The 12,475-nt window shown below is 42.2% G+C and overlaps 3 protein-coding genes across 3 annotated transcripts; 1 reads left to right on the top strand and 2 right to left on the bottom strand.

Annotated features, from left to right (window-relative positions):
- Positions 1 to 4,904: 4,904 nt before the first annotated feature.
- Positions 4,905 to 5,777, bottom strand: LOC129752732 (uncharacterized). Its single transcript, XM_055748502.1, has one exon. The coding sequence runs from the start codon at positions 5,775 to 5,777 to the stop codon at positions 4,905 to 4,907; it is 873 nt and encodes a 290-aa protein (XP_055604477.1).
- A 1,810-nt stretch (positions 5,778 to 7,587) lies between these two features.
- Positions 7,588 to 8,460, top strand: LOC129752731 (uncharacterized). Its single transcript, XM_055748501.1, has one exon. It carries the CDS (start codon positions 7,588 to 7,590, stop codon positions 8,458 to 8,460), a length of 873 nt encoding a protein of 290 aa, XP_055604476.1.
- Positions 8,461 to 9,651: 1,191 nt separating this feature from the next.
- On the bottom strand, positions 9,652 to 11,257 carry LOC129757759 (uncharacterized). The gene is made up of 3 exons (XM_055755057.1): positions 10,208 to 11,257; positions 9,968 to 10,146; positions 9,652 to 9,907 (listed from the first exon to the last, which is right to left on the bottom strand). Exons 1-3 carry the CDS (start codon positions 11,123 to 11,125, stop codon positions 9,688 to 9,690), a joined length of 1,317 nt encoding a protein of 438 aa, XP_055611032.1. The 5' UTR covers positions 11,126 to 11,257; the 3' UTR covers positions 9,652 to 9,687.
- Positions 11,258 to 12,475: the final 1,218 nt, after the last annotated feature.

Genomic DNA, 12,475 nt, shown 5'->3' with positions numbered 1-12,475 from the left:
TCAGTTTTTCCGGACACTTTTCGGTCGGCGACCTTGGGCCACCGAATCTCGCCAGTGCAACTCTATAGGCTTGGCCCCATGGGTTATCATCTACGCTCTGGCATAACGCTCTGTAGCAGTTTTCTTTGCTTGTTTTAATGGCTCGCTTAAGTGACACCCTGGCTGCTCGGTAAACGGCACCTCTCGTTTCTCTGTCGGCTTCATTTCTCGCCCGTTGAGCTCGTCGTCTCGCTTTTAGACAGCTAGTACGAAGCTCAGCTATTTCTGAAGTCCACCAGTAAGCCGGTCGTCGCCACCACTTCGGTGTATTTCTTCTGGGCATGGTCATGTCGCACACCGCTACCATCATTTTCGTCAGCTGCTCAGCATTATGGACCTGGGATGAGTCCTGCATGTATACAGCTTCGGTGCACACTTCCTTGTCGAACACTTTAGTCTTCCATCTCCGCTCGTGCACTGGCAGCTGCCTTACTGCCACCGGATTTTGGTTTCCTACGCTATAGCGTATCGCCTGGTGATCACTGTGGGTATAATCGTCACACACTCTCCAATTCATATCAGTTTTTAATGATGGACTCGCAAAGGTGATATCGATCACTGATGTTCTGTCTGGTAATCCATGCTTGCGATAGGTGCTGATGGATCCAGTGTTGCACAGCTCAACTTCCAGTCTTGCGAAGGACTCTAGTAGACTGTGGCCCCTAGGGTTGTTGCACCTACTACCCCACTTAAAAGGTCTCACGTACTCAGCTACGATCTTTCCTGCAGCAAAAGGAAGCGGAGATACCATTCGGGGTGGTCGTGTCGGGATTCTAGCTTGGTAGTTTCTCAATCGGCCATGCCTTGGTGGTTAGAAATCCTGCGGAAGTGGTTGCTGTGACGGGCGCGAGTTACTTTGAAAGCGTTACCTAACCGGCACACGTTTCGAGGTCCCCGGGATAGTGGATGCTGTGACGGGCGTGAGTTATTATGAAAGCGTTACCTAACCGGCACACGTTTCGGGGTCTTCCGTACCAGTCTGAAGTTGACGATAGAGGAAGAGGAGAAGGAGGAAGAAGGATAAAGCAGAACGATGATCAAGGAGAAATTGAGGAAAAATTGAGAAAGAGGAAAAGGGTGAGATGTATAAGTGCATGAGCACAGCCTACCCCTTGATGTAGTATCATAGGGTGAAACCAAGGGGCACATCTGGCACACGAAGCCCAAGGTGGTTTTAGTGGGACGAACCCACACACGGCAGCAAACACCCGGCTGTTATGGTTTGAAGTCAAATTTCCATCTTGTAAAAAAAAAAAAAAAAAAAAAAAAAAAAAAAAAAAAAAAAAAAAAAAAAATCTTTGGCACAGTACAGGGTCCGGCAATTGAACTGCTACATTACTTCAGCAGTAATTATTTCGTTGCACACGAAACAGTATTGAACGACCCCTCGTCGCTTTGTTTACATTATGTCTTAGCTATCATTGGATGTAAGTGTTACTTTTGTAATCAGGTGTTATCCGGAAAAATGGATCTCTAACAGAAAAGTAGCGCTGTGGTTGCCTTTTTCCTAGCTGGCAAACATAGGACATAGTTCGTGAGCTGTCCGATATATTCAAGTGTGTGCAGGATTTTTGTATACCGTACATTTGAAAGATACCTGGAGACCGGAAGTGCCAAAAAACGGTATGGTGGGGGACGCCAACCTACTCTGGGGACACCTGCCATGGCGAAGATCGTCAAGAAGCGCCTGAAGGGAAATCCTCGTCGTACTGCCACTAAATTGGCAGAGGATCTCAACATATCGTATCGAAGTCTCCATCGGATCCTGAAAGATAAACTTCAGACCAAGCCCTACAAGATCCAAAAGGTTCAAGACCTTACGGTGAAGCAGAAATAAGAACGGGTAGAAAGAGCGAAGGCGCTGCTGAAGAGAGCCGTGGAAGGAAGGTTGAAGAATATCGTGTTTACCGTCGAGAAACTCTCCACCGTACAGCAGTTCGTGAATAAGCATGTAACTAACACTGCTAGGTGGATAGGGTTTCGGAAAGGAACATACTCCGCTTTAGCGCCAAGCAAGACAGGAGGTTGTTCTTGCATGCGAAGTAGCAATGTCGTTCGATGCCCGACGAGACTCTCAAGGCGAGTTTAGATATTAGGAAACGCGATTCCTTCCAACCATAGACAGAGTGGTAAATGGCACAATAAATGAATAAAAAAAGTTTACTGATCGTTAAGACAACATCTGATCCAAAACCAAGAAGAAATGAAGAGTCCCGACCTAAATGCAAACACCGTTCGTTCTCCTCTCAACTTCCAGAAGCGAACTAATTTTATTTCAATTGCACAATATTTATTCACATAGCCTAGTTCAGGGTGCCTATTGATTAATCTTTAGGTACGGATAGTTTCCCTGTTGTGAGTTTTGGTGCCTGTCCAACAAGAGCTAACGGACAGAATACGATCGATCGTGTGTGTTATATGCGTTCATTAAATAATATGGTTTATATGTTCAGATCTGACCTTATTTGTTCAGCTTGATTCTAGCTCGGCGAGTTGCTCCCACGATGACAGCAGCAGCGATGGTGATGAGGACGGGCCGATTCCGGTGGCGGCGTGGGTGGTGGCGATGGTGGTGGTGGTGATGGTGGCGATGGTGGTGGTGGTGATGGTGGCGGTGGCGACGATTTAACTGATGCGTGCACGACTTACTCCAGCTTGCTATTCCGAACCCAAAACGATGGTCCGGCTTGCTCCGAAGTTCGATGTTGAAGATCCTGGCAATTGACGACCAGGAGGTCTTCGGCGAAGGTCGTGGTACCCTTCGCTGGCCCACGATGCGGAAGGAACTACCTCAACCCTGCAGGCGAACACTATGCTCTTACCCCAGGGCCGTAGAATAGTCCAGGCTGAGAAGCCGTAGCTATCAAACCCTGCACCGTTACTAACCCCTTCACTTGAAGGAACGTTAGTCCTGAACTTCGAGCGGGGACTGGCCACGGGGTCACAAGTTTGGCGGTGACCGACAGGAATCACTCACCAGTGATTGCTTCCTAAAAGGCTCACACGGGCCTGATGCACGTTCTCACCACGTTCTAACACTTTTTGTTAGTTTCTCGATGAAATAAGCGTATCGACGGCCAGATATATATATCACTAAGGATCTACTAATGGAGGAACTTCGAACACTTCACGTTTCGCTAACTGTTCCCACATGGAACGCACAAACTATGTACTTGCCGGTCGAATCGAGAAGAAACTCGCAATGCCGCCTTAGGTCGTTCCCCCCCAAGAAAAATTGAAAAAGTTACTCGGATACCACTACTACAGGTAAGTGCCTTTTTGATTTTTTCAATAAGTAAAATTAATAAGCAAACTGCCAGCATTTGATACGAGCGATCAGATGTGCTCTGATCCACGGTTGGAAAGAAATGAGTGGTTCCAGTTTTTTCCACTAGGGGCGCAAGGGACTTAAAAAAGGCGCTCGAATAGACACCGCTATTTCTCCATGCAAAACGGTGTCTTGGCTTACTGGGAACTTAAGCGAGAATATGATAAAGGTTGGGACGGTTTGGATTCGAGCAGTTATGCGATGATAGAAAGCTGATAAAGGCGAGGACGGTTTTGATTCGAGCAGTTATTTGGTATTGAACTTATTATTCTTGTAACTTGTTACAAGCAGAACGACAGAGTTTGGTTGCTAGACAGATCACGAAGTCATGCCGACTTGAGGACGGCCACCCGGCGACAGAAACCAGCATCGGTGATGGTTTGGGCCGGAAACACCCGTGATGACCGGACTCCGCTGGTTTTTGTCCCTGAAGGAGTGAAGATCAACCAAAATACATATCGGGAACTAGTTCTACAGAATATCGTTGAACCGTGGGCACGTCGACATTTTGGTTCCACGGATTGGCTTTTCCAACAGGACTCGGCGCCGGCTCACAAAGCGAAGAAAACCCAACTTTGGATTGCGCAACATTTTCCAGGGTTCATTTCGAGCTCCTAATGGTCGGCGAGTTCGCCACACCTGAACCTTATGGACTTTGCTGTTTGGAGTATGTTGGAGGCCGAAGTCTGCTCTAAGACACATGAAGGTGTGGAGGTCCTGAAGCGACAAGCCTGGGATAAAATACCGCAAGAACACCTGCGTTCCTCGACCGTCTGTGGCGAGTGGTTAAACTCAAGGGCGAACAAGTCGAACTTTACCAGTGAATTTTGAAAAAGTAATTTGTTTTCAAGAGAAATTCAATGAGTTTGAAATAAAAAGTTGTTGTTTTGATCAATTCATATGTTTATTTTAATGTAGCACTTCAATTGCCGGACCCTGTACACTTTTCAACGCATTCTCGGCACAGAGAGCATTGGAATTTTGCAACCTCTCCTATGGGCGTAGAATGCAGATACGATAATTTTTCTCTGGGTTGTTTGGCTAGATAATTCAAAACACAAACTTTCTGGTTAACACGGAATTCATGAGAAAAAAAAATTCTTATAGGAATATGTTTAAAAAAAAAACTGTCAACCTATGGTTTCGTTTTATTTTAAATTCAGGGTTCAAACGTCATTCTTCAGTACGATATAAGTGGGGGAGAGTGGGGTATCGTGGGCCATGGGGAAACGTGGGCCACTATTAATATCTCAGATGTGTGTTGTATCTTCAAATGTTTAAGTCACCGTTGTTGTTATCTTCTCGTTTTTTGGATTGATTTTTTTCGGTGATTCAATGATTTAACTGCCGTGTAGCTTACGTTTCGGTTTACTTATTTTATTTCAACCATCTTCAGAACTAATTTTTGTAAAAAATAAACGGAAAAAAATTTTTTTTTTAATTAAATATTATAAACTTTCTCATCTTTCTTATCTACTATCTTTCGCTTACACTAATAGCTTTTCTACACCCGCTGGGGCGGTCACATTGTTTTTCTCTAGTCACTGTTGATGCTGCTGCTGCTGCGGCTAGCTGTCGACTGAATGTGTTCCGTTTTGCGATGTAGTTCCATTTCCTCTTTTTCCCGCAGTTTTTTCCACAGTCCGTTGTACACGCTCGAGATGCCTTTTGTGTCCTGTTGGATGTTAACTGCACGATTCTCTCGCATCTTTATGTGTAGTTTTTCAGCTATCCGACGGTGTGTTGTGTTTGGGATTCGTTCGAGAATTCTCGTTTTCGGGAAATCAAACATATGACCGGGGCCATTTTCCAACGCATGCTGAGCTAGGCCTGTAGCTTTCTGTTTAAGACGCACGGTGGTTTCATGTTGTTTGATGCGTTTGGCAAGAGTTTGCGATGTTTGCCCGATGTACTTATTTCCGCAAGCGCATGTGATGGCATAAACGACATTTGTTTGTTGCATTATCGGAATTGGGTCCTTAAGTTTCGTAAAGATGTTGGACTTGATTTTGTCGCACGGCTTTGGAGCTGCAATCAAATCATGTTTGCGCAAGATCTTTGCAACTTTCTCGGTCAGACACGGTATGTATGGCAACGACATGAAACGGCTACCGTCGGGTATGTGTTGCTTATTTTCGAGGGTGTTATACAAATTGTGCACTCTTCTTTGTACAACGCTGTCTATCATGTTTTGCGGATAATTGTTTTTTCTTAATATCGACTTGACTGTAGTGATGCTGGTTTTCCTATTTTCGGCATCCGACAGTTTCAAAGCACGATCGATCAGCGCGTAAGCGGTGTTGATTTTGTGTGTGTATGGGCTTTCCGAGAAGTAATCTAGGTAGCGACCATCTGGTTGTTTGGGGTACCAAGTCTTCTCAATTTTTCCATCTCTTCTTAGCAACGTCATATCTAGGAAACGGATTGTTTGCTCATTTTCTCTCTCGATGGTAAATTTGAGACTCGTATGTGCGGAGTTGAATTCGGTGAAAATTAACTCCACGTCCTCTTCGCGGGCGACGATGAAACAATCATCCACATATCGTTTGTAGACAGAGAGGTGTATGTTTTTTTCCTTCAATCTGTCGATGCATTGTTTTTCCAGCTGCTCCATCGCGATGTTTGCTGCAATACAACTAATTGGTGAGCCCATAGGGACCCCGTGGACTTGCTCGTAGAATTTTTTGTTGTATTGGAAAAAAGATGCTCCCAGTACAACTCTCAGTGCTTTGCCGAATGACGCGAGCGGGATGGTCGTGTATTTCCTAAGTATATGCCATTTGTCTTCGACGTATTCGTATGCGCTAGCCGTCGGTACATTCGTGAAAAGAGAGATGACGTCTAAAGATAACATCACGCACCCTTCTGGAACTTGCACTTTCGAAATTTCGTCCGCAAATTCGAAACTGTTTTTCACGTGGTATTCTGTTTTCCCAACAATATTCCCGAGGATTGATGCCAGATATTGTGCCATGCGATATGTTGCAGATCCAATCGTTGAAACCACGGGTCGAAGTGGTCTGTTCTCTTTGTGTATTTTTGGTAGGCCATACATCCTTGGAGGGTAGCAGTGGAAAATTTGTAGTCTATCTTTCGTAGCTGTGTTAATGTGATCTTCTTTCCACCATTCCTCTACAATCGCATTAAGTTGTTTAAGTATTTTGTTGGTTGGGTCCGATCCTATTTCTTTGTATGTGGTAGCGTCGCATACAAGTGATGACATTTTTTGACGATATTCATCAGCTGTTATGATTACCGTCTTGTTACCCTTGTCAGCTTTCGTTATGTAGATGTCTGGGTGATTTTTCAGAAAAATACGTCTGAAAAATCACCCAGACATCTACATAACGAAAGCTGACAAGGGTAACAAGACGGTAATCATAACAGCTGATGAATATCGTCAAAAAATGTCATCACTTGTATGCGACGCTACCACATACAAAGAAATAGGATCGGACCCAACCAACAAAATACTTAAACAACTTAATGCGATTGTAGAGGAATGGTGGAAAGAAGATCACATTAACACAGCTACGAAAGATAGACTACAAATTTTCCACTGCTACCCTCCAAGGATGTATGGCCTACCAAAAATACACAAAGAGAACAGACCACTTCGACCCGTGGTTTCAACGATTGGATCTGCAACATATCGCATGGCACAATATCTGGCATCAATCCTCGGGAATATTGTTGGGAAAACAGAATACCACGTGAAAAACAGTTTCGAATTTGCGGACGAAATTTCGAAAGTGCAAGTTCCAGAAGGGTGCGTGATGTTATCTTTAGACGTCATCTCTCTTTTCACGAATGTACCGACGGCTAGCGCATACGAATACGTCGAAGACAAATGGCATATACTTAGGAAATACACGACCATCCCGCTCGCGTCATTCGGCAAAGCACTGAGAGTTGTACTGGGAGCATCTTTTTTCCAATACAACAAAAAATTCTACGAGCAAGTCCACGGGGTCCCTATGGGCTCACCAATTAGTTGTATTGCAGCAAACATCGCGATGGAGCAGCTGGAAAAACAATGCATCGACAGATTGAAGGAAAAAAACATACACCTCTCTGTCTACAAACGATATGTGGATGATTGTTTCATCGTCGCCCGCGAAGAGGACGTGGAGTTAATTTTCACCGAATTCAACTCCGCACATACGAGTCTCAAATTTACCATCGAGAGAGAAAATGAGCAAACAATCCGTTTCCTAGATATGACGTTGCTAAGAAGAGATGGAAAAATTGAGAAGACTTGGTACCCCAAACAACCAGATGGTCGCTACCTAGATTACTTCTCGGAAAGCCCATACACACACAAAATCAACACCGCTTACGCGCTGATCGATCGTGCTTTGAAACTGTCGGATGCCGAAAATAGGAAAACCAGCATCACTACAGTCAAGTCGATATTAAGAAAAAACAATTATCCGCAAAACATGATAGACAGCGTTGTACAAAGAAGAGTGCACAATTTGTATAACACCCTCGAAAATAAGCAACACATACCCGACGGTAGCCGTTTCATGTCGTTGCCATACATACCGTGTCTGACCGAGAAAGTTGCAAAGATCTTGCGCAAACATGATTTGATTGCAGCTCCAAAGCCGTGCGACAAAATCAAGTCCAACATCTTTACGAAACTTAAGGACCCAATTCCGATAATGCAACAAACAAATGTCGTTTATGCCATCACATGCGCTTGCGGAAATGAGTACATCGGGCAAACATCGCAAACTCTTGCCAAACGCATCAAACAACATGAAACCACCGTGCGTCTTAAACAGAAAGCTACAGGCCTAGCTCAGCATGCGTTGGAAAATGGCCCCGGTCATATGTTTGATTTCCCGAAAACGAGAATTCTCGAACGAATCCCAAACACAACACACCGTCGGATAGCTGAAAAACTACACATAAAGATGCGAGAGAATCGTGCAGTTAACATCCAACAGGACACAAAAGGCATCTCGAGCGTGTACAACGGACTGTGGAAAAAACTGCGGGAAAAAGAGGAAATGGAACTACATCGCAAAACGGAACACATTCAGTCGACAGCTAGCCGCAGCAGCAGCAGCATCAACAGTGACTAGAGAAAAACAATGTGACCGCCCCAGCGGGTGTAGAAAAGCTATTAGTGTAAGCGAAAGATAGTAGATAAGAAAGATGAGAAAGTTTATAATATTTAATTAAAAAAAAAATTTTTTTCCGTTTATTTTTTACAAAAATTAGTTCTGAAGATGGTTGAAATAAAATAAGTAAACCGAAACGTAAACTACACGGCAGTTAAATCATTGAATCACCGAAAAAAATCAATCCAAAAAACGAGAAGATGTGTGTTGAGATAAAAATCTCAAACCAACTGTCATCGTCGTCGCTTTGCGTGAGCATATATTCCTATATGTTGTTGACTGAAATACGCATCATATGCTTCTTTTATTTATCAAGCTAAAAGAAGTTAGAAAAATTTACTTACATAATTTAAAAAATACCCGCTAATTTCATCGATGGGGAACCTAAAGTGCACATATATGCTTATACGCTTATGATCTTAGTTTTGTCATGATCTTTCACGTGGAAAAGGAATTTTTGATGAAACATCAATTAGTCACACAAACGCAACCAATTTGCAAATCATAGCTTGTGGGGAATCGTGGGCCACACATCTTGAATCACCTATATTTTTATGTTTTTATACACATTCAGAACTTTAAATACGTTCTACCTATCTGTAAAGTTTTCTTATGCCAAATGAGGAGCTATGAAAAATATTTAGTCCATTCTATATGAGAAATTTTGCCAAAACGATCGCGAGCCTGGTTTTGGAATCTATTCGATCATACACAGCTCTATTTTTCATTTCATCATCTGAAATTGCTTTTAAATAATGAAATGAATCATGAAATCACAGTTTTGGGTCAACTCACAAACTTTGCATGTTATTTGGTCAATTTGGATTTAGTGGCTCACAATTCGTCACCATTTTTCAAAATCCAAAAAATATTGCTTTTTTTAATACAGTCAGAATTTGGGGAAAACAACTTATTGAAAATTTTAAAAAATACCTTATGATACCTTGAAAATGTAGAAAACCATTCCATTTTTTATTTTCATTTTATCTTTTATAATAAAGGAGTTATGGAACAACGAAAAAAGTGGTACATGATTCCCCACTCTCCCTTATATTTATTTTACGAATGATTTTTAGAATGACGATGAAGCAATGGCTACTAGTAAATAAGAAAATATAGCATAAATTAGAAAAATATATTTCAACCACAAGAATTTTCAACTTTGTACAACTAATAATTTAGTGGACCCTAGCATTCGTATTTTTTCACCTCAATTGTTCTTTTTTTCATTCTTTTTTGGTCCCTCGATTCTTCCAAAAAGTCGAATCGATCTATAACTTCACTAGCATCAGTCTGATCTTCCTCTGTGGTGCCTTGATTCGGAATTGTATCTTCCTCTAAGGAAGAATAATCAGTATTCTGAGAGGACTGCAGGCTTGTCAAGGAATCCCCTCGCTTATCGTTTTCCCTGTTGAAGTGATATTTTAATCAGGTTAGGAATATAATTCAAAATGTTTATTTATCTTACAAACAATCCATTAACTGACGATTTTCTTCTTTCAGTTTTTGCACTTGCTCTTTGAGAATGGTACGAGCTGTCTTGGATTTTGATATATTTCGTCTGAGATGCTGGATAACTAGCTCACTATCTTGGGGTTCACAAAGTTCCACTTCGGAATCCTGGTCGCTTTGAGTTGCGTTTTCTGCCTATTGGAGTAATGTTAAAAAAATTCTATTGATACAATATCTATTTTGTTTCTTATCATACCTGTGCGCTAGCAAATTTCTTCCGGAGGGTCTGATTTTCTGCCCTCAATTCGTCGACCTCTTCGAGCAATTTTTCTACTTGTCGACTCAAATCATTTCTGTCTTGCTGAAGTTCGACAAATCTCGTAGGTAAATCCGGTTCACCTTGATTTTTCTTCAGCAGCTCAATTTCCTTGTCTCTTTTATCGATTTCCTCACACAAACGTTTCATCTCTTGTGGAATTTGATCGACAAATGCTTCCAATTCAGCAATTCGTTGTCGATCTTTCGTACCGAGCTCGAGCTGAGATTTTGATTCATCTTTTAGCCAGGCGATTTCGGCTTCCTGCAACCGCTTTTCTTCCAAGAGGTCCTTAAGAGCCAACTCCAATAATCGGGTTTCGTTCAAATTCATTCTATCTCCACCGCACAACTGCTCGCGAACTTCCAAACCTACCAATTTAAGTGTCGAGCTAATCGAGTCCCGCATATTTTCCACCTGTTTATCGAAGGTGCGTTGTCGTTCGATCAGAGGCTTTGGCTCACTTGGCACCAAAGTTGGAGGTTTTTCGTCCTCTATTTTCGGGTCGCGCGAAACTGCCGCATTTATTTCGGACTTCCGGTTTCTCAAATATGCCGGCCGATAACCGAGGCGTCGTGTACGAGATGGTTCTTCCGGTAGGGAAGGAGCTTTGGTCGATATGACACTTCCAGTTCGGGGACGTCGACCGGGAGTTGCTGATTTTCCCGAATTTGGTTCGTTGCGATTGGGGTTGTTGATTTTACCAACGCTGCTGGCAGATGAGGTACTTCGTGCAATATTGTCTACCGAACCTTGGGATGATTTTCTCGAGAGGCTATTTGAACGATGATCCGGGATGTAGCTCACAGTTTTTGGAATTCCACTGTTTATTTTTGATGTTACTGGCTTGCGGTTCATTATCTGAGCAAGTTCCAAAACTTTCACTAGTTAAAAAGTTTAAGAGATGTTTTTGGACAGCTCAGGAGAAATCGTTAAACAACCATACAGATTCAACTCTCAAAACACCATAGAAAAACAAACTGTCAAATTGTCATTCAATTTGGTTACTTTGTTCAAATTTTGAATAGGAAATTTTATCCTCTGGAATAGGTAGGTATCCTGATTATCAAGTTCACACCACACAGTCGCGACATAAAAATGAGTTTGGGAGAGTGGGATAATGTCTATTGCTGAACCGGAAAATCTTACATATATCAATTTTTAGAAATGTGCCAAATGAAGCAGAACAAATTTTCTGTTGGCTCACAAAGTTTAACCAAATTTAATTTTTTGAGTTGTGACCAACAACTTTGGTAGTTGAATTTAACAAAACATGACTAGAAGAATTTTTCCATCACATTTTTTAGCCGACAATGGAATGGTGGATAATGTGCAACACGAGGCCCTACTAGTGGTCATCAAGGCCGAATTAAGGGGGGGGGGGGCAAAAGGGGCAATTGCCCCCGGGCCCCCGGCTTAGGGGGGCCCCCCGAGGGAAAAAAAGTTTTAACATTACTTTAATCATACCTTCTACAAATCTATGAATAGAAATCAAAAATAGAAAATCGGAATGAAAACTTGAAATAAAACATTTAACACGTTCGTCGCCACGCTCATTTTGGTAGTTTTACCAGCTGGGCCCAAAGAAATTTTCAGAGAGAGAAAGCAAAGAGGGAGATTTCCCATATTTAAAACGTGTGGTGAAACTGAGCGGTAAACTCAAGTAAGAGAGCGTCACACGCTTTTTGATGTGATGGGGCCCCCCAGGAAATACACTCGTCACCCGAATATGGGTGCCGTGGAGACGAACGTGTTAAAGGGGCCCCGTGAAATAATATCTAGAATATTTTTTCTCTTGCATAAGTTAAGGGGGCCACCTAGAATAAGCAGTGAAAAAGTACTGGACAAATATAATGTGAACCGAAATCGAAACAAAAATTAGGAAGAGTATGAGGCAAAACTCCTCAAATGTCTATTTTTTCAATTATCGAAACATGTCAGTCAGGATATTCTGTACAGAACAGGAAAAATAAAGAAAAACATCTCCTCATTTTTCCTACATACAAACGTCGCACACAGGAGTACGTAGAACAAAAAGTTGGCCAAAAGTATTTTTTAAGTTTTGAAATCAATAAAAAAGTTTATTTTGGTGCTAAATTTATTCAAGAATCAAATGAACATTGACATAAAAGTAACCAATGAAATTTAAATTTTGAGTTTTGGCCAGGTTTTTGGGTGAAATACTCCTATGTGCGTCGTGCAAAATAA

The sequence above is a fragment of the Uranotaenia lowii genome, chromosome 3, assembly GCF_029784155.1.
Source record: "Uranotaenia lowii strain MFRU-FL chromosome 3, ASM2978415v1, whole genome shotgun sequence".
NCBI lineage: Eukaryota > Metazoa > Arthropoda > Insecta > Diptera > Culicidae > Uranotaenia > Uranotaenia lowii.
The sequence above is the reverse complement of the archived record's forward strand: the minus strand, read 5'-3'. Positions and strand labels throughout refer to the sequence as shown.